At 46.0% G+C, this 24242-nt stretch overlaps 1 protein-coding gene across 1 annotated transcript in view; it reads right to left on the bottom strand.

Moving 5' to 3' along the window:
• Positions 1-23358, bottom strand: part of T265_10197 (hypothetical protein) — a gene marked incomplete at both ends in the record, with an annotated part of 85534 nt that extends 62176 nt beyond the window's left edge. Inside the window, 2 exons of the mRNA XM_009176497.1 lie at positions 13177-13352; positions 23319-23358. Of these exons, the coding sequence (XP_009174761.1) occupies positions 13177-13352; positions 23319-23331 (189 nt within the window). The remainder of the gene's footprint in view (positions 1-13176; positions 13353-23318) is intronic.
• Positions 23359-24242: the final 884 nt, after the last annotated feature.

Here is a 24242-nt window from a genome sequence, read left to right as displayed (position 1 = left end):
CAGGAAGTAACCGAACACTACATATGCATAATGAAGATGCGTGATGCACAGATAAAAACACTGTCGTATCTTATGCAGCACTGGCTGTCGTCGTGCCCACGCTTCACTCACACGATCAACAGATGACATCCTTTTAGTGAATCAATGACGGTTCACATGCCAGTATCGCCGATGTGGCCTGGCCTACGTGCACAACTGTCTTAAATAAAGGAACTAGGGAGAGAATGCGTAATACAACAGAATCGGTGCCACAACTCCATCGAGAACGTTTTTGCTTAAAAACAGTATATACTGGGCAATACCTTTTGTACCACGCGAATAGTCAGGATAGGTAACCTACATCCAGGAATATTGCAGTATTCATTCTCAACTGGTAGGCAAGCCAACAGACATGAGTGTTTCACAAGTTTGCCAGCTTCGTGAACAGTTAATTTTCACGATCTACAAGTGGCCTACAAATAGGAGGCAGTTGAGACTTTGGTAGACCGACAGATTTGTGTTCAACGTGTCTGTGTAAATAGAGCGCAAGTTAGCGAAAAGTACACTTGCGTAAGCGTGAGAAACACACCATAACCAGCGTTTGTGGTAATGGGCAGGGTGAGGCCGACGCCATCGCAAGCAACTCAGTGGATAAATAGAAAAGGAAACGATGAGACACATGAGTAAACCTAAAGAAGCCTACCTATCACTTTCTGGACACACAGTTATTGACCGCCTAGGCACAGACTCTGCATTGGTAATAAGAGAAGACAAAATGGAATGAATGCACACTCTGGATATTACGATGCAGATGTTTGCGTCAAGTAGACAATCTTAGATAACGCTTCTACAAGATACAGTGGTCTGACTGACTGACGCTAATATGTGTTCGGTGAAAAACGTCTCCAAAGCATAAGACGATCTAGTAAGGATGAAAAGCTTGCAGATGCATTTTTACATGCGTTTTAATGCACCTCCCACAGTCGCAACATATCCATCAAGGTTAAAACAAGTTCCGCGTCCTCTGAAAGGGAATCACCAAATACTAAGTAGCTTATCTTCTGCCGGATCTACTCGTCCAGAATCCGTGGATGCGCTTCTGTGCCGTTCTCACTCCTTCTTTCAGCAACCAACACACCGAATTGCCGGTTTACACCCGGATACGGTGTAAAAGGCGCCAAAAATAGGGTCGACGGCAAACTTAGGGCGTGGCAACGATAGGTCTCGCTTCTGCCTAAGCCAGTCTGGTGATCTCATCAGGGAGATCGCCGTCCAGCTGTAGCACCCTTTCGGTTGCCATGCCACACGGACGCACGAGGGCTGGTCGTCCAAGCCTAGACAGCGAAAGTCGAATGGCAGAGGTGGGTTCGAACCCACGGACCTTGCGGTCAGTAAATTCGCACTCTAACCACTTGGTCCATCTTGCCCACCATCAGGAAGAACAGACTGCTGAACCAAGGAATCAGTTAGTATGCAGACATTGGAATTCGAATGGAAATTCTAAATCAACACGTGTAGCCTGGTGAAAGTCCGAGAATTCGACGAACACCGGATCTATTTAATTTGGGATTCTTCAGTCGTGAATAGGTTACAGAGAAAGAACAAAGTTGTTGACTTCGACATCGAATTTTCAGGATCACATGCACGAATAGAGGAGAATTGTTAAAATTGTCCCGCCTCTTTGTAGTTTGTTAGTGCTCTGCGATCCCAGGTACGTTGGGAGGAAAATAAATCAACCAAAAGTGCGTCGCTTGACCGACCGCTGTTCACCTTCCCCTTCAAAAAAAAACAAAGCACTTTTTCAGATCACTATCCCGCTTAGCTCTGAAGTCTAATCTAACAATAAATTCCCATTAAGCAACGGAACCAAAAAAGAAATCGAAGATGACTGATTGAAACTATCGATTGGGGTTGGAAAGATTAAGCTTAATTTCTATCAGCAGAGCGATATCCCTGAGGTAGTAAGGCAGCAGGAAAAAAACTGCCCGAATGGAAAACCTCAGATTATACGGTTTGACGACTATCAATACATTTCTCAAGGGTTCTTCTACACCCATCCCTCCGGTCGACAGTTCACCAACAATGATCTACTCGTTCTTCTGTAACGAAAAAAATACGTAGTAGTAAATTTGGACGACCATATTTGGAAACCTCGAGGTGCCAGCATTAAACTCATCAGGCCATCGCATTTCGCGCTCAATTGTCCCTATAACCATTTCGTCATCGTCACTGAACGACATGCAAACTGGTGGATTCAAAGTGTACTTTGCACTCAATTAATAACTAAGATGCGCTAGTCAAGCTTCGGAAAGAACAGCAAATGGACGGGACAAAAAAACTAAAGTTCAAGCCACTGTGCTACTTCTGTTTTTACCTTAATCGCTTAATGTGAACGAATTAGTGGGGACTTGGCAGATGGGAGCAACTTTGAGGTTCAACAGATGTGACCGTTGCTGCCTAATCGTTTCGTATCTTGTACTACAGAGTCCTCCTGATCGCTTATCTGGACAGCTTCGGACCTCGACTCATCACCAGACTCATCACACACTGAAATAAAGGGCGAGTTTCGCGCATGCCAGAACTACGGAGAATCTGTCTACACAGATTTTTTTCACCAAAAGTCATTCTGTCAACCAAAACGCGGAGCATGCTGCCTGGGTGACGGCACCCAACTTCAAGTGGTATGGAAACCCTTTAAGAGTTGGGTTGTGCGTCAAATTTTGCAAATTCGACGAAAGTTTCATGAGTACAATTTCCTTGGATTTGATATTAGCAAATGGGGAGATCATTTGAAATTCGCGGGTTTCGCCTTGCTTAGGGTCCTTGAAACAGTCGAGTCCCGCGAAGCTGAGAAAGTCTATTCCCAAAATGAACAACATTTCACCTGCAACTTGACTGCTAACCCTATTCGCTGACGAACACGGAATACAGAGAATACGGAGAGTTCCATCAAGGAGTAATCTCACAGTTTTCTAAGCCTAATATGTAAGCTTCAGGGCTAAAACCAGGTAGACGGTGAACACGCTACAAGAGGCGGCTACTGATTGTTCAGGTATCAAAAGTTCATAGTCCAGAAAACGGACAGCACTACAAGGCAACATACCTTCGTGAAGTCACATTCTAAAACAAATATGTGCCGGCCAAAAAATTATATCCGCTTCACATTCCTCATGCATTACCTAGGCCAGCACACAAGCAATCAGAGGTGTTACCACGGAGAATGGTGAAATCATGGTAGCCAGAAATCCGGAGTGAGCGGAATTTGCTCAGTTCGTCCCTTTCACAAGTAGCAACTAGTTTCTGTTCTCGGTAGGCAACCTGGCGGGGTTGAGTACACACACGTCGGTCCGATACTTTTAGTCTGCCACCTTCTGAAAAATCGATAGAATGTTATGTGATCCGCCTGAGCCTACAACGACAGTGTTCACTAGGTTTTCCTTTTTGTCAAGTGCAACTGTGTATATGATGAGAAGGTACGCAATTTCTCACAAAGTGGGTTAACGTACTCGGTCGCGAAAATCAACGCCAAGCGTAAAACGAGAAGAACGGATATGAGAGCAAATACCGAATGAAATCGATTGGCTTTCAAAATTCACTGAGCAGGGACACACAGCATGTAACTCTGCTCAGAGGGTGGGGCGACGCGATTTGGAATTTGTGGAATTCCGGAGTAAGTAGAACGGTAATAGCAAAAGGACAATGTAAATCACATCGCAAAAGTGAGGCGCCATTGTTCGGGAGGAGCGCTAAACTGCAAACCTACTCACCGAGTTGCAGAACTGATTCTATGTTCCCTGCAGAACCGAGCAGTGTTTCCGAGTCATCGATGGTCAAGCACTGAAAACCTACGGAGCATTGCTTAGGATTGATAGGGCTATGCCAGAAACAGCTCGCTTACAATAGAAGGCTCTGGATACCCTATTGGCTATGGTGATCAGGCCACGTATGTCTGATTACCGTGCGCCTTTTCGCTTAGCTGCGTTGGGGGATTTGAAACAAGGCGAAGCAGTGGTAGATAACACTGAAGGACATGGCCCAATAACGTCTCCCATTGCACTCCTGCGTCAAAAGTACAGGTATTCTGATCTCTCATGCTTAGAAAGTAATGATAATTAGGCAACCACCTCTGATGCGTAAGCGTTCCCTTACTTTTATCGTTTTCGATAAACAAGCGAACAGCAGCTTGAACCCATGGGAAATGACAGATAGTTGACTAGGGTCATTTCAAGCCTGCCGTCCGTCAAATCCGCTCTCAAATAACTGCCATCATCACAAAACCGCAATCTCAGTGACCCTGATCTGGAATAGGTTCTGCAACTACGAGGCCGTTAGCTCCACAATGAAGTTACGTAGGTAGTGCATGCTGTGCAACACGATGAGTGGGATCTGTGCGGTTTGCGGGACTTTTATTTCCTATCTAATTATAGTACCGCAGCACACCTTTCCGCAACAAAAGCCCCACATTGGATGAGCTGAAGACAGTCCAGTGATTGAAGCACGAGTTAGGCAGCAGAAGGTATTCGGATTACTCCTATTTAGGACTTATCAAGCTGGCGACTTCTCAGCTCTCGTACCCTCTTCGAACTGCAAGACAACTGCTCACTGAAAGTGTGTTAGGGCTGAATGGTCCAATTGGACTTTTCGATTTAGAAGGAATTAAAACAATATATCCTATAGGGTGATGGCGACAAAAAACGATTAGATTAATTCGAACCGGTAGCATAACAAATGATTTCTAACCAAAACAGCCATAAGAGATAAACATCTTCATTACCATATCTTTGTAATGTACTACTCATAAGGTTGCTGAAAATCCGTCGACAGCCCACGACCGGTTTCGCCCTTTTCGCTATCTTCATTACCAGTTCATTATTATCTATTTATCATATATAAATTACTTCAAGTCAGTGAGTTGGGTAACCCACTGAAGTTCCATTAAAAATTCGTAAAAATCAAACTGCGGGTAATACAGGGTAATTCGTCACCATAAAAAAGTCTTTACACTAAGGGCAAAAAAGAGAACCTGGCTAGGATTTCCGCATCATTTCGTTATAGACGAATTTCGATTACGAAAAAAACGCCTTCGACCTCCAGGCCCTTTTAACGCACATAGCCGTGGAATGCAACTCACTGGTTCCAATGATATTCGCCCGATAAAGAAACCATTTTGATACACAGCAACATCTCGAAAGGGATACCAAATTACCCCCTCAACACGGAGCTGTTTTCTTGTTGGAAGGTCAACCGCTAGGAAATGTCACACGCTCTGTCGCAGCACTAGCAATTCGTTTTATCTAGGTTCGCCAAACACAATTTGTCAATGTTTGACGGGACAGTTCGATTTATCGAAAATGAACACAAATGTCTTGTACATATGTCACATTCTAGTACGTGACCGACTTGTACCATCGTCATTTCGCTTGTCAAAGATGTCTCTTGGGTATATAAAACGGCCTGGAGTGGCCATTACATGGGCATCCGATTTTCCGACAAAATGAGAAACTATCTGACTTTGTGTTCTCGCATTCAGGAATTTATCAACACTTTATCAACGGTAAAAACCGGTGTAGTTTCTACGCTTTTATTACACTTATGTCAGTCTCTTCCAGAGAATCTACGGGGAAAAACATGACCTCTTTACAACAAGTCTCTTCTACTAGCGCTGTCGTTCCAAAAACGATTTATCAATAAAATCCAACGAACAGGTCCGGGACTACGTAAAAACCGTAGGGGAAAGTCACAAACCGACTACCTCATTACAAATGCGCCACTCACAACCGTTTTATTGATTAAACCGACGTTCCGGCGCGTTCTGATGAGATCATTCACCTTGATTGTATATATGACTGGCATTCGGTTGATTTTTCAGCCAAGCTGCAATATTCCTAACTCGTTCGCTTCTGAAATCTACCGCAATGGTCTTCATCCGCTCTCCTAAGAAAACGGAAATCTGGTGTTTACCGCAGTCTATCGGATAGCTGGAAACCTTGATAGTAAGCAACCTGTGTATTATACGGAACGCAACAATCGGGTGCTCAAATTTATGTACAAGGTCATACGTTAGAATGTTCTTTCCTTTACATCATCAAGGCTAATGAACTGTTTTGAAAAGAGCCGGTTACTTACCAGCGTTTGAAGGCGTACAGCGACTGGGGGTTTCAAGGTAGTAACAGAAGTTGTGCTTTGAAAAAGCCAGGTATACAAAGACACAACTTCGACCACCAGTTGAAGTGGCTGCGACTCGATTCACTCATACCACCGTCGTGTGCCTGTATTCTATCCCAACTTCACCAATTTGGACGACGTACTACCAGACTCAACATCTCGTTAACGCTATTCGAACGAAACCAGCGCATTTATCATTGGTCGTATGGAAATTGGAGTGCCGTAACCCAAACACGGTGTGGAAAGAATGCCACAGATAGGTGTTTGATGCCTGTTCTACGGGGACAATATGAGCTGTTTCATTACTGCCTGAAAGCAGGCCACTATGCTTACGATAAGAGTGCTGCTGGAGGCAAGAGAGTCGCTGTAAACTGGTCTCGTTCAGCTGCAACATCATTTCGGCATCCAGCTGCCACGCTATCCGAAGAAATACGAGGGCTGGGATACTGTCAAGTTGCCCAAGCTCAGACGGAAGCAGTCCAGATGCCGCGGCTGTGTCCGAACGACGGACTTTCCGGTGAGTGAGTTCGGGCCTTAACCACATCCAAACATCAGGGGAGTTTTCAACCGATCACATGTCAGACTAGCCAGTCGTGAATAGACAGGCAGTTCAGCCTAACTGATAGTGCGTTAAAATGCATCCATAACGTGGCAAAACAAACTCCCCACAGTCGGTGTGTGAAGACTTCCCGGATCTCGTACCATCTGAGTGTGGTACTGGCAACATTTTTATCCTGTCCCGATGATTCTCTCCATCTGCCTGTCGATTTCATGCGATCTGGATTGTCCCAGCCACTGTTACCTGTGTTCGACGTTGGCACCCAGCATATACAAGCCAGTTTCTCACGTTATCTATGCAGACAAAGTTTATCAATCAATCCCTATTCTCGTTCTTCCATGCCAAATACCGTACATAACCGGAAGTTTACGGATCAGTAAGCTCACAAGGATTGGAATCAATAAACAATCAATGGAAGAACGAACGTCGAATGAGGAAGCGAAAAACAACGCATGTGATGTATTCAATTGACGCGTTTGTAAATGAACTAACAACAACACGAGTTCTTAGCATTAGCAAACTACGTAGTGGATAGTGGGGTGACCTAGATAACGAACTCGCATGGAAAAGAAACCCAGCTGGACCATTGTCCATTCGAAGTTGTGCCGATGAGGATGCACCTCATAAGAGACTAGAGTTGTATCGGTGTTCAAGATCTACTCATGAATCGACTGATTCGCACTGTTTTATGGAAATGCTATCATAAACGAACCGATCGATCCGATTACTCAAGTGAGGTCTACTATCAAGCAACCAAAGCCTGTACTTTATTACTAATGTAACAATGATCGTAGCTTGCATGTATTATCCTTCCACCAGTATCGAACCATCCACTGACTACGTACCCCCCCCCAACACGCGCGATTAGATTGACTAGGGCTACCTCAGGTCTGAACAAGCCAAGGGGGAATGCGCCTCCGAATAGTAGGCCGATCCGGTAAGAAAAGAAATGAAAGGATGTCGAAAATAGGTGCGAGTCTATGGAAACCCGGATTCACTCAAATTTGTTCAAGTCTTGTGAATGACTGTCGCAGGTGCATCTGCTTTAGGAAAGGAGACTACTTTGTCCCTCCTAAGTAACTGCTTATGGATGAAATCTATCACCGCACGGCGCTGCATATGCAACATACATCTGTATATGTATGGCTTAGGGGGTGAGATGGATCAAGTCGTTAGAGGGCAGATTTACTGACCGGAAGGTCCGTGGTTCGGACCCGACCTCTGCCTCTCGACTCCCCCTGTCTAGGCTTGGGCGACCTGGCAGTATCCCAACCTTCTTGCAACCTTCGGGTGGCATGGCAGTTAGGCACTGAAAGGGTGCTACAGCTGAACAATCTCTAAAAAAAATTTTCTGTAGATGAACTGGTAAACCATTTGGTATACAAACCATCCACCGAAAGGATAAGGCTCCTGTCGAGTTGGATGGTAATTCACATTATTGGATTGCGAATCACTTCTGTTGATACATGAACACAGAGCAAACTACCCCATTTTAGGAGTTCGGAACGGAACAATCATTGGGTGCTGACTAGCAACTAGGATGGGATGAAATCCCGGTTTGTCGGAATCAAACGTTCACATAAAGGGAAATAGGGTAACTCAGAGTACTTATACATCACTCATCTGAACATAAGAGATTATCGAAACTACTCACTTCGAATATCGAGCGAGATCGTCTCGAGGGTTGCCAACACTCAAGAGGAAACGTTTTAAATACTTAGTTCCGTCAATGACCCAACTATATGGGACTCTGCGGCTTATTTCCCCTCGTACGTTCGATCATAAGCCCAACGTGTCATTCACGCACTGAAACTCATTCGGATCAACATTTACAGTTGGCAGTTCGCTCACTTAGTACTGGAGACCATATTCGAAGTGGTCTCTTGTTTTAGGGTGAGATTCGTATACTGAGTGTAAGATTCCCAATCCTTTCGGAATTCCATTGAACTTCGAGGTTAGGTATCTTGATCAACGCATCCTGGAAGTTGTATGAGTACTGACTATAATTTTGCGAGATAAACTCAAACTCAATGGACACTCATCAACTTGTGTTATTTTTGATATCATGAAAGAACTGTCTCAAGAACTCAGGGCATCAAAAGCGACCACAAGAACCATCTTACAGCACTGTCATGAAACCTGATCACTCCAGTTTGGAAATGCGAAATACCTTTAAAAAGCTGGTCAACTCCGTCTTGGGCGTCTCACAGAAGATGCGACGGACCGACACCTAGTACCAATTACTAGACACCGATCAGGTACACCCGATAGAGGTACTGGAGCCGAATCACCGAATCTAGTTCCTCAGCATTCAAATCTCAATTCGAGAATGGTACGCTGATACTGCTCAAAACTTTAACTGCACAACCTTTGGTCAAACACATGACACTAACGTCCTTCCCAATGATTCTTTTGATAATCGTCTTATCAATCCGCCTACTCGCTCTCTCCCTCTCTCTGCCCCACCCTAGGCTTCCGCTCCTCTGGCGACATCCTGGCTAACTGGGGAGACATGCGTTAGGGGGCGAGAAGGACCAAGTGGTAAGAGCGCGAATTTACTGACTGGAAGGTCTGTGGTTCAAACCCGACCTCTGCCTCTCGTCTTCCCCTGTCTAGGCCTGGGCGACCTGGCAGTATCCCAGCCCTCTTGCCTCCTTCGTGTGGCATGGCAGCTAGGCACCGAAAGGATGCTACAGCTGAACTATTCTATTTTTTTATTCAGCCATTATCCCTGTCTTTCGAAGGAACCTCCGTTTTTTTCACTGAAAAGTTTACGAAGCCGTTCTCTGATGAACCAATTTACCCCCCATTTCTCAAACCCTTGAAACAATCGCTACCAAACAGTCTAACCATGTGTGTCTGTGGGTGACCACGAAAAACACATTGTGTAAGTATTCGTGGATGCACTTTGTCCCACCACCCGCCCGCAGAATACGTTGCCGGATGTAATAACTGAAGTGTAATACCACGAAGGGAGCTGACCATCCCCGAGCCCGAGCTTCTGCTGATGTCATGCACTTTGTCCCACCACCCGCCCGCAGAATACGTTGCCGGGTGTAATAACTGAAGTGTAATACCACGAAGGGAGCTGACCATCCCCGAGCCCGAGCTCTGCTGATGTCCAACCCCACTCACTGGTGCTTTTCATTCATGCTGAGAAAATAAATTTCCCCATCCAGTCATTTGCACTGACCCCAACAACCACAGGCCCATTACCATTACCTTCATTTTGTCGACACCTGTTAAATGGATTTCGATGAAAAAACTCCTCTACAAACTTGAAGAACACATTTGCTTGGGTGGGCACTAGCTTGGGTTCAGAAACCACCATTAGATAGGTGAAATCACGGTTTAGGTGCCATTCATTTGATCTTCCTCCTTGGACTCTTGACGAAACGCAAGTAGCTGTCCTAGATATATAGAGGAAGTACACCGCACCTCCTTCGGTGAACGATCTATTATCGCACGTCACCTCCTGTATCCACGACGGGGCGAGACGGCTCAGTGGTTAGAGCCCGAACTTACTGCCGAATGATCCGGTGAACGATCTATTATCGCACGTCACCTCCTGTATCCACGACGGGGCGAGACGGCTCAGTGGTTAGAGCCCGAACTTACTGACCGAATGATCCGTGGTTCGAACCCGATCTCTACATCCTAACTAGTTTGGCTTAGGCTTTGGCAACCTGGCAGTTTCCCAGCCCTCGTGCTTCCTTCGGGTGGTATAACAGCTAGGTAGATGGCGGTAACATCCAGTGTCATTCGTTAAACCAATCCTAATGTTTCGCTTCACTTCGGTTGTGGGACAATGGGAAATAATTCATTTCTACATTGAACAACGATCTCAATATCAATCCGACACAGCGTTTTCACTCCCCGCCAAACGTCTCCAATTCCCTTCGTCAACAGTTGAGAAGTCCAGTTAATCTCGGTTGGTCCGTTTATACCCGCCTTAAGGTTTGAGTTATTTTCTGTTTCGGTAACTAGGGTCTTCCAGTCCTCTAAAACTCGCATCTGCCCAATGGGAAAGGTATCTGTCACTCTGAATTTCAGATATGTTACCGTTGACAGCGTAGATCTACCTTTAGTCAGATTGGGCCAAACAAAGGTCATCTTGCTGGTGGTCAGTGGTAGGAGTTGTCCATGGATTTGGCCATTATTGGAATGAGCTGTTCAAACGAAAGCGAGGCAAATAGGGTTGGAATCAAATCACCAGCTGAGATAGCATCCCCAGGAGTTCAGTTGATAAAGTACGCATCTAACAAGCGGTAGATTGCTCATATTTGTCTTTTCATCGATGGTACACGTGTTTGGAACCCTTACTTCAAGATCCCGACGGGCATCTCAGTAACTGCCAGTTTGCTTTGAACCAGTGATATTTCTGTTGAACCCCTCGCCCAAGAAATGTGGTGGAGTTATTTCGAAGGCTTCTGCGTTTAGAAGGGTCGTACAGGCCCTTCGTAATCTGAAGGTATACTGTATTTTCAAGGGGCGCTTTTTGAATGTCAAGGGGATTATTCGACCACATTTCGTAAAACCCCAGATTCTCGAGGTCATAATAAGTCAACTCAGCGTAATTTTTAGTTTCGAAAAGTATGCAGATGTCCCAATTCTCGGATTTGACCGGATAAAGCAGTGGGCTTAGATTCGAAAATATTAGCAACCAAATAGCGAGTCAGGTGATGAACGACTGCATCTATCATCCATTAACGGTAAAAAACGGGCCTCAGAGTCGATGGGAAAATCGGCACAACGGTACATGCACAACAACAGTTTTTTTTAACAAAATCGTACTTGATTGTAAGTTATACTTAGAATGTGGTTTACAGCACAACGTGTCGAATTTACGGATAGCCATCACTCAGTTATGGACTGTGAAAAACAACAGAATGTTTGACTATCCAAATGTACTCGAATTTATGTACTCGAAGTTATGATAAACGCTGGCAAAGTAGCGAATGTTAACTTCAAAGTAAACGATATGCAGAGTTCCGTAAGATAAAAAATCGAACACAGGAGCATCACCCTACCTCATGGTTGCTTTATGTACTGCACACTGGCGTAAAAAGTGACGCGGCAAACTTGAAGCCTTAGATAAAAACGTGTGGAGTTTTCCAGCCATTTTGGAACCTGCCGGTGGACTACCGAACAGATTCGCTGAGAAACCATCTAATTACTGGGAAAGTTTGGAAATACCGCTTCGTTAAACGGATCATGCCGTCCCAGAGATCACTAGATTCTCTGGAAGACGTGTCATGATTTCAACGCGATGGGTAACTAATGTGAGCAATCGACAGTTTCATCAAGATACTAACAGACAAATCGACTAGACTAGCCATCGTTAACACATCCTGTGACCATCAATCGTTCAGCTGTAGCGCCCTTTCGGTGCCTAGCTGCCATGCCACCCGAAGGTTGCACGGGGGTTGTGATACTACCAGGTTGCCCAAGCCTAGACAGGGGAAGTCGAGATGCAGAGGTCAGATTCGAACCACGGACATTCCGGTCAGTAAATTCGCGCTCTAACCACTTGAGTCATCTCGCCCCCTTGTGACCATCAGTTCAGTCCGCAATCAGATTTGTAATAAAAACGAAGCGGCTTGAAATATATTGAGGCAAGTTTCTCCATTTCAGTTACGTTCCCTTTGAATAAATAGAGTACCAACTATGCACGGTCGTGCACAGAAACAGTGTCCCTCTCCTTCCGAATTCCTTACGGATACCGGGTACAATGAGAAACCTATCCCGCACAAAATTGGTCAAAAGTTAGGGCCGCAAGCCAGTCCGGCATCAAGCCGAGCTTTGATTGGTCGAAAGCCTGGACCCGACAGTCAACCACGGCCCAGTATTGGCCGAATACCGTGTGCCAATGGCGCACCCAGAGGGCTTCAGAAATTCCAGGTTGTCTCTGGTTACACCGTATACGACGCGCTGTACAAGTGTTCTGGGCTCGGCTTTAGGCGTTATGCACCTTTGGGAGTTGTTTTGACCGGAACCTTAGCTTGGGAAGTTCAAACCGAGAACTAAACTAAGGAAAATATTGTTATTACATACAGATAACCCTTAAACCCTCAAGATGACAGTGTTTTCATTAAGATAAAACTCTTCTGCCTGGTGTTGAGTTGTGTTAGTGATCCGTTCTCCCAGAAAGTCGACTGAATCCTGGTGACTGCGAGCCATCAAAGTCAGACGTTAGTAGGGGCATTTAGCCCCTATGTAATCAGCCTACAGCTGAAGAGCGCGAATGGGATTACATGGAAGTCATGATTAACCTGGCGGTGTGCATTAGTAAATTGTCTCGAACAAAAGCTCCTTCATCCGGGTCACATGTACCCTCTGACCTGGGCAGTCTGAGAGTACCCCGGTCGAGCAATACAGAGCTGTGTTCACTTCAACACGATTCCCACCGTCAGATGACTAAGATGCCGGTATTTGTTAAGAAACATAATCATACTAGCTAATCGTAGACAAACCTTTTTATATGTAACAGTTCCTTCTTCCGTGACGCGTCGGTGACCGATTTTCTTTCCTCGCCGTGATCCATTGTCACGTAGGAGAGGTCGAGAACCGCTTGGAATGGATAGCTTTGTTGGAGAATTGAGTGAATTGAACTGTGCAGGAGGACCAGGGCCAGAATTTCCGGTCGAACCTGAAACAGAGTAAGCTCGTGATCTAAATTTGTTTCACACTTAGACACGTGAGAAAACTACCCTTGATAAAAGTTTCGTTAGCGATAGCCACATAAACCCTAGACGCGATTGCTGAATGACGTGGGCTTTCATCATTATCATCATCATCGACAGCATGACATCAGTGTTCAACATCGATGTCGCACTGCTGTACAAACATGATTTATTTGAAAGCCAGTGAAAACAAGCCAACTGGAGTTCCGACAAATACACTGATTTGCATATCAGTTTCGTCCTGACAGCAGGCTCACCTGGAACCCAGCTGAATCTCTCATTTATCATGTTCTTTGGCGTATTGCGCCTAATCAAACTAGTTTTGGAAATAAGATACTCAGAATAGAAAATATGCAGTGTACATCTGGAATGGACCGCGGATCTCGGGTCCCAAATAGATGAGCGCAATGTACAACTTCGTGTATTCAAAGCCCAGACACTATGGTCCAGTCATGTGAGAGAACTAGTGGTACATGATCGTCGGTGCTTAAAGATTGGAACTAGAATAGATTGAGCCGATCGGATCTCTAATGAAGCGGTTCGACAACACTGCTACGATATGTCCAATTTTGCCTACTAAAGTCGATCAGGCACACTGCAAAGCTGATAACAAATTTGAGAAAATCCTCCCACGCGATCGGTTACAATGTTGATTTTGCCGCCGAAGAATTGAAGACTCGGCAGTCCATTAGCTTAGCTTCTAAACTGTATACTGTGTCCAATTTAGGAAAGAAGATTGAGTCTGCGCAGAGCTGCAAATACAATAACATATCACACACGTGGAACCATCTTATCACATCACACGAGTCAGCAACAATTACGCTGACAGATGTTACTACTTCTCTAGAAGGTTGCTGAAAACTCCTAAAAACATAAACGAGAGATTCAGCTATGTTCCAGGCGAGTCTCCCGTCAAGACGAAATCGGCATGCAAATGAGTGTACTTCGCTGTTACTAATTCTATCCATCCACTTATCAATTATGGACGGAAACCATAGAGTTGACATCGGTGTTTCACCACCGTACAACTATAATTGGGCAAGAAACTTGTTGTAGTAGATGAAGTTAAGCGTACGTGAATAGGCGTCCCTTGGTTACAGCATTTGCCATATACTGCTGGTACTGATGCTGCTGCCCAGGTAGACAGGTTTGTCCATTACCTCAATCACCTCACCCGCAAACATGAGGTTAGGGTTCGAGCCTACCCAGTATTGCAGTGGCACTTTGAACTGTATAGGTGTGAGGTACATACAAAACCGTGAAGCAGAATTATTTAGATAATTTAGGATAGCTTGCACGGCGCAAGACCCAAGAAGAGCTGTGTACTCTACCTACGTACTCTATGTCTGTGGGTGGACGCTCCAGAATCACTTCGACCCCACAGGAATCAGAGACTGATAATGAGTCTTATTTAATTGCATCGGTGATGAAGTTGAGGAGGAAAGGTGAAAGACAGCCTCGCCTGGCACCACTTGATGTGGTGAACTCAGGTGTGAGCTTCTCGTAGACATTCACACGTCGCGAGAGCTGGCATAAGCGCCTTAAGGAGGATTAAGAACTTATGGGGAACACCTTCGCTTCCTGAATCTGTCGAAGGTTGCATCATCTTGCAGGACGGAGCCCAGATTGTTTTTCACGGATCTGTCTCCCCCCTGTGTGTTTGAAGGGAGCACCTTCAAAGCTACAACTACCAGGCTGATACCGCGGTGATTTTCACGCGCTCTTTTTTTGAAGATAGGAATAACTGTCGACATGCCACATTCTGCAAGAACTTTCTCTTCGCTACATATCGCACCGATCAGCTTTGTGAGATGGGTCATCAGGGATTCTCCGCCTTCATTGAACACAGCTGGATACAGACCGTCCGGTCCTGGTGACTTCTCAATTTCAGTACGGATATCTCGCACATTATTTCTTCTTCCAACACGTGGTTAAGGTTTGCACTCCCCTCACGCGTATGCATCATCTCTGGGGGGGAGGGGCAGAATGCCAGCTAAAATGCTCTAATTGTTCGACCCATCTTTCCAGTCGACGATTTTGCAAGTGACTCAGTGAGCCGACTTTTTCACTAACCGTTGCTTTCCTAGGGCCAGTCAATCGTATCAGTTGGTATCGGGTACGGCTGTATTCGGTAGCAAAAGTCTTGTCCACATCCCGAGCTTTCGATGTCTACCAGAGCACTGGGTCGTTCCTTAGGCTTCTCACTATTTGGCATTTGAGGGATTTGCTTCATCCACGTGCTCATTACCAGTATATTATTGGTTCACTGTAGAGAGTTATTGAGATATCGCAGATCGATACTGACCGGAAGTTTTGTGGTTCGAATCGGACCTCTGCTTCTCGACTTCCCCCGTCTAAGCTTGGGCAACCTGTCGGCATCCAAGCCCTCGTGCAGTTGGGCACCCCTTGTGGCATCAAAGCCATGTCACTGGGTACCGAAGGATGCACGAATCAGACTACAATTCATCATCATCTTCATCATCATATCATTCATCATCATCATCATCATCAAGGACAGCAACACCAGTGTTGCCACTGATGCTTCACTGCCGTAAAACTACAATTCGGGCTGTATTGGTGTACAACTGCGAAACTTAGCCACTTCATGTGGAAAATCTAAGACATCTTCAGGTTAGTGACCACCGATCGTCGTCGTCATTTAATTGAAAAACCCCTTCGTTACCTAGTTACTGTGTCAGCCGAAGTGAGCACGAGAGCTCAGGCCTAGACAGGAGCAGTCGAGATGCTGATGTTGAGTTCGAACCACGAACCATTAACATTACGGTCAGTAGTTTCATATTATAACCACTACATCGAATTCGACCACCAACACCTCACAATGACCAGCAGAATCGGCTGAAATAGGTGAATTCGGAACGATGTAACAGGAAAATGGCTTTTCGGTTCATTTGAAAGCCGTGTTTTAAAAAAAAGGAATAAAAGTGGAGGGGAAAGGGACTTAGTGCTAGCCCAACAATTATTCCGGGTTGTCTACACCTCCAAACACTCATTCAGAAAATCTGGAGGGAGAGTGAGAATAAGGACGCAACCGACGTCGATTATCAGCCATAACTTGCGGCATATCCAAGAAGGATTAGTAGGGATTCTCTGTCTAGGCTTGGGCAACCTGGCAGTATGTCATCCCCCGTGCTTACTTTGAGTGGCATGGCAGCTAGGCACAGAAAGGATCTTATAGCTAAACGATTTTGATTTTTTATTAGGGATCACGCGGTTCCCATCCCAGAAGATGAGTCGCACCGGCAGTACCCAGACTTTTCGTAATCCCTTCCATATCCCTCTATCAGGTCAAGGGTTGGCCACCTCTCCACTTCCGCCACTCTAAATTGGGCACAAAAAACAGTACTTTCTCGGCAAACGATGGTTCAGCATACGCAATACACGGCCTAACCAACATAGCTTCTGGTGATGGACACATTCTTCAACGAAAGCCCCCGTTGCACAACCGAACACTCGGTTTCTAATTTTTTCGTTGTGGATCCACCGACATCTACCTACCCGAGCTACGTTTGTAAGACAACGGTTGTCGAACACCTGAAGATGCCACAGTTACGTTGCTCGAAAAGGACTATTCTCACAGCCATAGGACGAAACTTTCTAGCCTATCGTCTTTCTTGGGGGAGGGCAACAAGTGTGGATATGCTGGTTGCTTGAGATAAGCAGCTTACTGCCTTCCTGCAAGCAACTCCTCGTAACATGACATTCGTTCGATAAGACTACATTTTGTGCCCTACGCAATGTGATGCGCCACCATTCTGCTGATCGTGATCACTCGGTGATTTGGTACAACTGCGGTTTTGACCCACTGTGGAAGGTGTTGTCGTCAACACAACGTAGTAATTGCCAATAAACGTCACTACAACGGGCCGCCCGACATAAATGGACCATAGCTGTTCGTGTTCTGATACAGTGATAGGTTTCAGGTAATTTTCTCCTGCCGTATCCTTCTTCATCAGCTTGAACCACTTACAGGTCACCTCCAGGTCCTACAGGTCCATTACATCAGTTCTCATCCCTGATCAGTAGACCCTCCCCCGAAGCAAGTTGTAGGTTTCGAACCTTTCTGTATGTGCCATCTCGTGGCATTCGAAAATCAGCTTTCTTCCCAAGCAACGGAATAACATTGGGAATGCAACATCCGAATCGTGAGACCCCCGGCTCCACTTAGACTTCGTTTGCCGAAGTGGTCTCTGTGTATCCCTGGTTTTTGTTTCCCCATGTCACCAATAGCCCTCCCACCTAATAGGGTTGCTGCGGTCTTCCTCGGTGTTGTGTATTGCTAAACGGTAGTGCAACTCCGTATCGGTCCCTTGGCTTCCTGCTCCGCCCACTATGGTATACCAAAAGGCACGGTAACACTACACAGCCCTTTATGGAGAAAAAAGGAAATTATTACAACTGTATTTATAGGTTAGTCACAAAGTGTTCTACAAGGTCATGCCAGAATCTCCGTGAGAGGGCGATAAGCGTCGAGTCAAAGGTGCTTGAGTTGGATTGGCAGACATTCTGACCAATCAGTGCATGCCTTCGTTTGGCCCCTGTCCTGCACGTGACACATCCGTCCGATGGTGTGATGAACAGTTATTAGGGACGGCTGGCCTCCCTACACTTGGTATGACGTCCTATCGCACCAGCATCTCGGCGACCTGTTGAATGATGAGGCTTCTGGGGCCGACCATGATCTCTAGGCCTTCTTCGCCTCTAATATCTGGTGTCGAAAGTCATTCGACTAGGTAATTTCCATTACGCGGCGTGTTGGATTGTAGGCGGAGCGTGAAGCCTGCAAACCTTTTTTAGGGGTCTTTGTCGGTCCTGACTTGGGGGGCTAGGTCAGTATCAATCCGAAGCTTCTGCCAAAGCAGATATGGCCTCCACTCTTCAAGGGTCCTCAATGTTTCTTCCTGAACTGTACCAATACCCCAAGTACTGGCGTCTTGCAAGGGTAAACATCTCTCCTGCATTGGGCGGCATGAAGGTGGGTTGTTATCCTAGCAACTGCATCTGAACACGTCTGAAGACTTCGTGCGCGCCAATCGTCCACTCAAAATATATATTTTTACGGATTAATTTGTGCTGTAAATGGCTGTGGTGAACTTACTAACTGGAGAGTCTGTGGTCGGCATTTCGACTGCTCCTGTGTAGGCTCGGGCAACCTGGCAATATCTTCGACCTCGTGCTTACTTCGGGTGAAATGGCAGCCGGACACCGAAAAGGTGTTACACTTCAATTCATCAGCTATGAACCATGTGCCATAGTCACATTGGTTCCAGCTGCTACAGTTCCGATCGGGAAAGTGGAACATACAACCAAGCCTTGGGAGCGAAGGCATGTTCCGTTTGTCCAGAAATTGGGTAGCTATCGCAGTGAAGGTGATAGCTTGGATGCATGAGCGCCACTGACTGCGCGATTGGGCCATCACTGCCAATGTCACCAACTACTGAGGATTTGAGTTCCGAGGTCCCCATTCAGGAAGGCGGCAGTTACCCACTCGACTAAACTTACTGGTTAGCGTTTTCGTACCTCGTTGACAGGTCATACACTGTCCACCTCTCGGTCGCTTTCACTCAGCACAGGGCTTGGAGAAAGGAGATCTTTGAGGCAGACGGTCTTCTGGCATGCAAAATATATGTCCTAACCAGCGTAACCAATGAAGCATGAGTAGTTCATTTATCGCGGGAGGGTTCCTTCTTTCTAAGGCCACCTGGCGTACCTCAGCATTCCACCAGACTGACCAATGCTGCGGAGACGACGATGATCAAAAACTGACATATTCCGTATGTCCTCTGTGCGTAGGAGCCACTTCTCTTATCCATAAAACAGTATGAATCGCACCACAACAGTTAAACTCTTCCCCTGACACACAAGCTCACGTCATGTCGGCACCGTAAGTGTCGGAGGTTGGCAGAAGCTGCACTACATTTGGGAAGGATTTGAACCAATATCGTCTGCATACTTGACGTCTGTGAGGGAACGTCCCGGGAACATTTCGACTCCCGATGTTTCACAGGCGGTCAGAGCAATTTCAAGCAGCATATCAATAACAAAGTTAAAGAGGAAAGGGGAAAGAACACAGCCTTGTATTACATCACTGGACGTGGTGAACTCAGACGAGAGCTCCCGTATACTCGCACGCACGCACAGGAGTTCGCATACAGTGTCCTCATAAGGGAGAGAAATTTGAGACACCTTTGCTCGCCAGACACTGCCAAAGTTACTGACGATCGACAGAATCAAAGGCAGCTTTTAAATCCAGAAGAACGACCAACGTGGGAGTGGTGTCTGAAAGAGTGGCGCTGTTTAAGAATATTTCTCAAGATAAAAATGTGGTCGATGCACTCTCGACCAGGGCGAAACTCAGCTTGATCCTCTTGAATCTGTCTCCCCCGATAGTCCATCAATCTGCGCAAAATAATGCTACGGGGCAATTTAAGTGCGACGGACACCAGGGTGATACCACAATGGTTTTCACATGACTTTCTTGCTCATCATTTACAGCATCAAACTGCGTTAACCTTAATTGAGCAAGACAACTGCACAGCGCAAAGGCGACTGTTTAGTGAGATTCAGTCCAGTACGGTACTCTCAGCATTGAGGCTGAGAGAAACTCCCACACCGTAGATACCACGAGCCATTGCGTCAGGATCACCGGATCCCCGAAGAGTGAAATGCGGAACATATGGGCTCGTCCTAAGCGGCTTGAGGAGCATGACGGAAGTGGGGTCTTGTATGTGTGTTTCAGAGACACAACATACATCGATAGGGAGGGAAAGTAAGGCTTCAGCAAGGGATGATTGTTGCCCAATTTGACGTAGAGTACGCACATTGAAGGCTGCAACGTGGATCAGATCTTTTGAGGTTACTAGGTCGTTATTTTTATTTACTTTTCTGGGCAAAGATTGAGACACAGAACAGTGGTTAGGGGATTGGCAGATGGGTTCATTGCACTGCACTGTACGATGGGTTGGGGGGATGAGGAGGAAGGCCATTGAACGAAGAGCTGCAAGGGCAAATATACTTTCCGGTTGCCCAGGCCGAAGAAGGGGATTTAGTTGAAGTACCCCACTTAGAGCCTTTGACTCAAAAGCCTGACATACAAGACAGTGGGAGGATGTAGGGTTATGTTCGAGGGACCTGCCCCTAGCCTCTGACTCAAAAGTCCGGACCACGGGAAAGCGGTTGTTGGGGGTTTTCTTGGTGACCATTCCCGCAGTCAATAGTATGACCTGCTTGGCTGTAGGGAGCCAGTCTGGCCCGAGGACACAAGGAGAAGGGCATTACTGTCTCACTCCTGATGCGCCTGCGCACACCAGGTACCCTTTGAACAGCACCCGGCTCTTTGGTTTTAAAAGTATCTCGACCGTATTTACTAATGCGCCGGCGGTCACGGTCAACCGTTGGGCGATCGGATTGTGCGATTTTTTGAGGCCAACCTTTTCTAACCCATACTTCCTCGGCGGAAGGCAGTGTCGCTGCTTCCATAAATAGGGACATGCTGGTCGCCTGGGGGAAACGCTTTACTGCCTTCACACTTCTACCGCAGAGAACAGCACGATTTTACCTCCAGACGGCTCCGTAATACGATTACTCGCAATACGGAGACTCGCTGCTATTCGTCGGACTGCTCTCAGTTGGCCTTCCTGGCATGGCTGGATCACTAGGAACTGAGTTACAAACAGTACAGCCGGTAGGATCATTGCAGAACAGAAGCCTGACCACCACGACAAGGTGACAGCTTTAGGTCGGGGAAAAGGTGTTACAGATTAATGATTTTTATTATTTTGATCCCTTCCGTACACGAATCACCCGGCGCCGAAAAAGAAACGGTACTCTGACAGGTCACGGGACATTCACCAGAATTTATGCCCAATCGTAGACGACTGAAAAGAGCCGCTCACGTGTTTCGGATCAATTCACTGAAAGGCAAGAAACCCACACAAAATAGGTGCTCCCAACCTGCCTTCCTATGTCGGATCATCAAGGAATAGTTGTTAGCTTCCCTGGTCATGTCACTCTGAGCAGCGCTCGCACATCCAGTATATTGAGCGGTATTTGACGGGAGCCATAAAGTCTATAACAGTCGGAAGGCAAGGGAATTTCGTACGCAATCCATGGTCTTTACCTGCGTATGTTTTTGCGTAGTCCCTGACCAAAACCTTACAAACGGTAACAGAAGCCTGACCACCACGGAGATAGCATTAAAATTAAAAAAAATTCAGTACCATAACAGAATGAAGTGTCATAGACGGGATAGACCCAGCGTTCTTTGCGAAACACAGGCGACGTAAGCCTAGCGAACAACGACCAGAGAACTTTAACTAGAGGCTTTGGCCTGAAAGCGACAGTATGCGCAGCACTAGAATCCGCTTCATTCAATATCCTGTGGGATTTCCAACCGTCTGCAGGCAGGATAACATGGGTCTCAGCCAGGTCTCAAAAGGTCCTACAACACTCACTTACAGCAGTTACTTTCATTTCACGTTCGCATGTCACGTCATGTCCTCCACGAACCACCCTTCAGCAATCGCACCATCATCATCACCAAAGACAGCGACACCAGTGTTGATACTGATGCTCCACTGCCGTACAAACATAATGTTTGACTTATTATACTTCAAGTTCTGGAGTGAAGAGAAGAAGAGTGGGCGAGGGATGGGCTGGCTCATGTCAAGCATTCTGAGGTGCCCACACCTACAAGCGCCCAATCAATCTGGAAGAAAATTTGACAGCACGAACGCCACTGACATCGATTATCCGCCATTTCTTACAATGTCTCCGTCCAAGAACAGGCAAGGTCACGGAGACCACATCCTGAAAGCCGTACAACATGAACAACGCCCGAACTCTCCGTGATCTCTTTCACGCCCCTCTGCCAAGTAATACGTTGTCCACCCCACGATTTGCACCATTCTAAAGGAGGCATGGAGAAGAACACTCGTCTCGTTAGGTGCTACTTGGGTCTGTGTAGTAGATGGCCGAACCATTGTAATCGGAGATGCTGGATATTTTACCCGATTGAAGTGCCTACAACACAGCCAAATACCCATTTTCTACTCACATCGTTAGTAACAAGCTGAAGCCATCTGAAACCAGCAACGCTTGGGACATTAGTGGTCAAAAACCTGAAGACGCCTCACATCGTCTGTCCGCAGAGGACAATTTTCCCACTCATATAACATAGCCCTTACTGTAGCCTGGTAAACGCGACCCCTAAGTTCTAGTGACGGGCCTTTCTGACACCACAAGTGACAGGAATTAGCAAATACGATTCGACCTTTGAGATTCTTGTGCCGACTTCATCAGACATATTTCCGTCAGGGCTACTACAAATAACGAAATATATTAAGTTTTCCACAATCTCTAGTGATTCTTCTTGAATTGTAAGGGATATATTCAGAGGCTGCACGTTCTGAAGCATGACTTTGCGCTTTGAAGTTGCAAGGCGAATGCCAAAAAATTGTATGATGGTGGTCAGTCTATTCACTATGGCACGTGCTTCACTTCGGTCTTCAAAGATAGATAAGGCTCCCACCAGCAACAATCTGAATACCAGTGTTTTTAAGACCTTCTAGAGTTCGTCTCATTAATTCATCAATGATAAAGTTGAACAATCGCATAGACCAGAAAACAAATCTTAATTCGGTAGTTGGTGGTTGGGTATACACACTACTTGCCGCTAGAAGCCCTAAGCTGGTACGTTTAAGTCTCTGCTCTAACGAATCGGGTTCGTTACTAAATGTTCGCTTGTAGACCGCTTATTTGCGTACTCCTTGCAGCCAATTAACTCAGGCTGCTCATGCCCCATGAGAGACCAGACTCCTAAATTGTTGGTGAAGATATTATGTGAAGGACCAAAAAATGTGAGCCAACGAGTTATTATTCTGTCTATTAACGTCTAATTCGGGTAGCAAACTCACCAACTTCTGACATTTCATAAGTTGCGCCCCATAGGGCGAAAACCGTATCGGGCGCGGTCAGTTCAGTTCATAGATCGGGACAATAGATACCGCCGAGATGATAATATAAGTGAGTGAAAATTCACTGGCCCTTTGATCCCGTTCATTAGATGACATTTATGGATTCGTACAGCGACAGCCCTCTCCAAAATCACTCCTGTACCTTTTGGTGATTCAGGGAGCTCAATATTCGCACACTGGAATCGAATTTTCGATAGCTATGACGTATCCCTGATGGACTAAACGAGAAAGGTAATTGAGTTCGGAGTGCCAGTCCATTTAAGGAATCTCACAATCTCAATGATGCTTGAAAATTATTCCACTAGACTTTCCGTCTGAGGTATGATTGCTTCAGTGGACAATGAAATTTGGTGAGCTGCAAAAATATGAATGTAGATTGTAATGGTTTCTGGTTTGAGCACACACGCAACAGAATGCAACATTTTTGCGCAAAAGGTTTTGGCAGATAAGAGCATGGTGCGGCTAATGGGCCCCGAAGCCGACCATTTCCCCATACAATCCCATGATCAACTCCCTAAAAGCTACGATTTCACGGTCTGTTGCCCATAATTGATTTTGAGGTTCCCAAGTTTTCCTCGGTGGAGCTCCATTGCATCGTGTCTAGTGGACATTTTGCATTGAAGCTGAATAAGGATTCACTGACTCACTGATTATCACACAGGATAGAGGCTTCCGATCAAGCTTCCCGGGCTGGTTTTGTTCTTGTAGTTCAGCGGCTGTCGTCCACTTATCCGTAGAACGGTGAATGTATTTGGGCCGATTTCTCATGGTTCAGAGAGGCCATGTTCGAATAGAGCCAGATAACCGAATCCATTTTAGTGTCTATCCTCATGATGTCTTTTGGCCATATCTCGCCATTCGTGA

This window comes from Opisthorchis viverrini, assembly GCF_000715545.1.
Source record: "Opisthorchis viverrini unplaced genomic scaffold opera_v5_345, whole genome shotgun sequence".
Taxonomy (NCBI): Eukaryota; Metazoa; Platyhelminthes; class Trematoda; order Opisthorchiida; family Opisthorchiidae; genus Opisthorchis; species Opisthorchis viverrini.
This window is presented reverse-complemented; position numbering and strand designations above follow the sequence as displayed.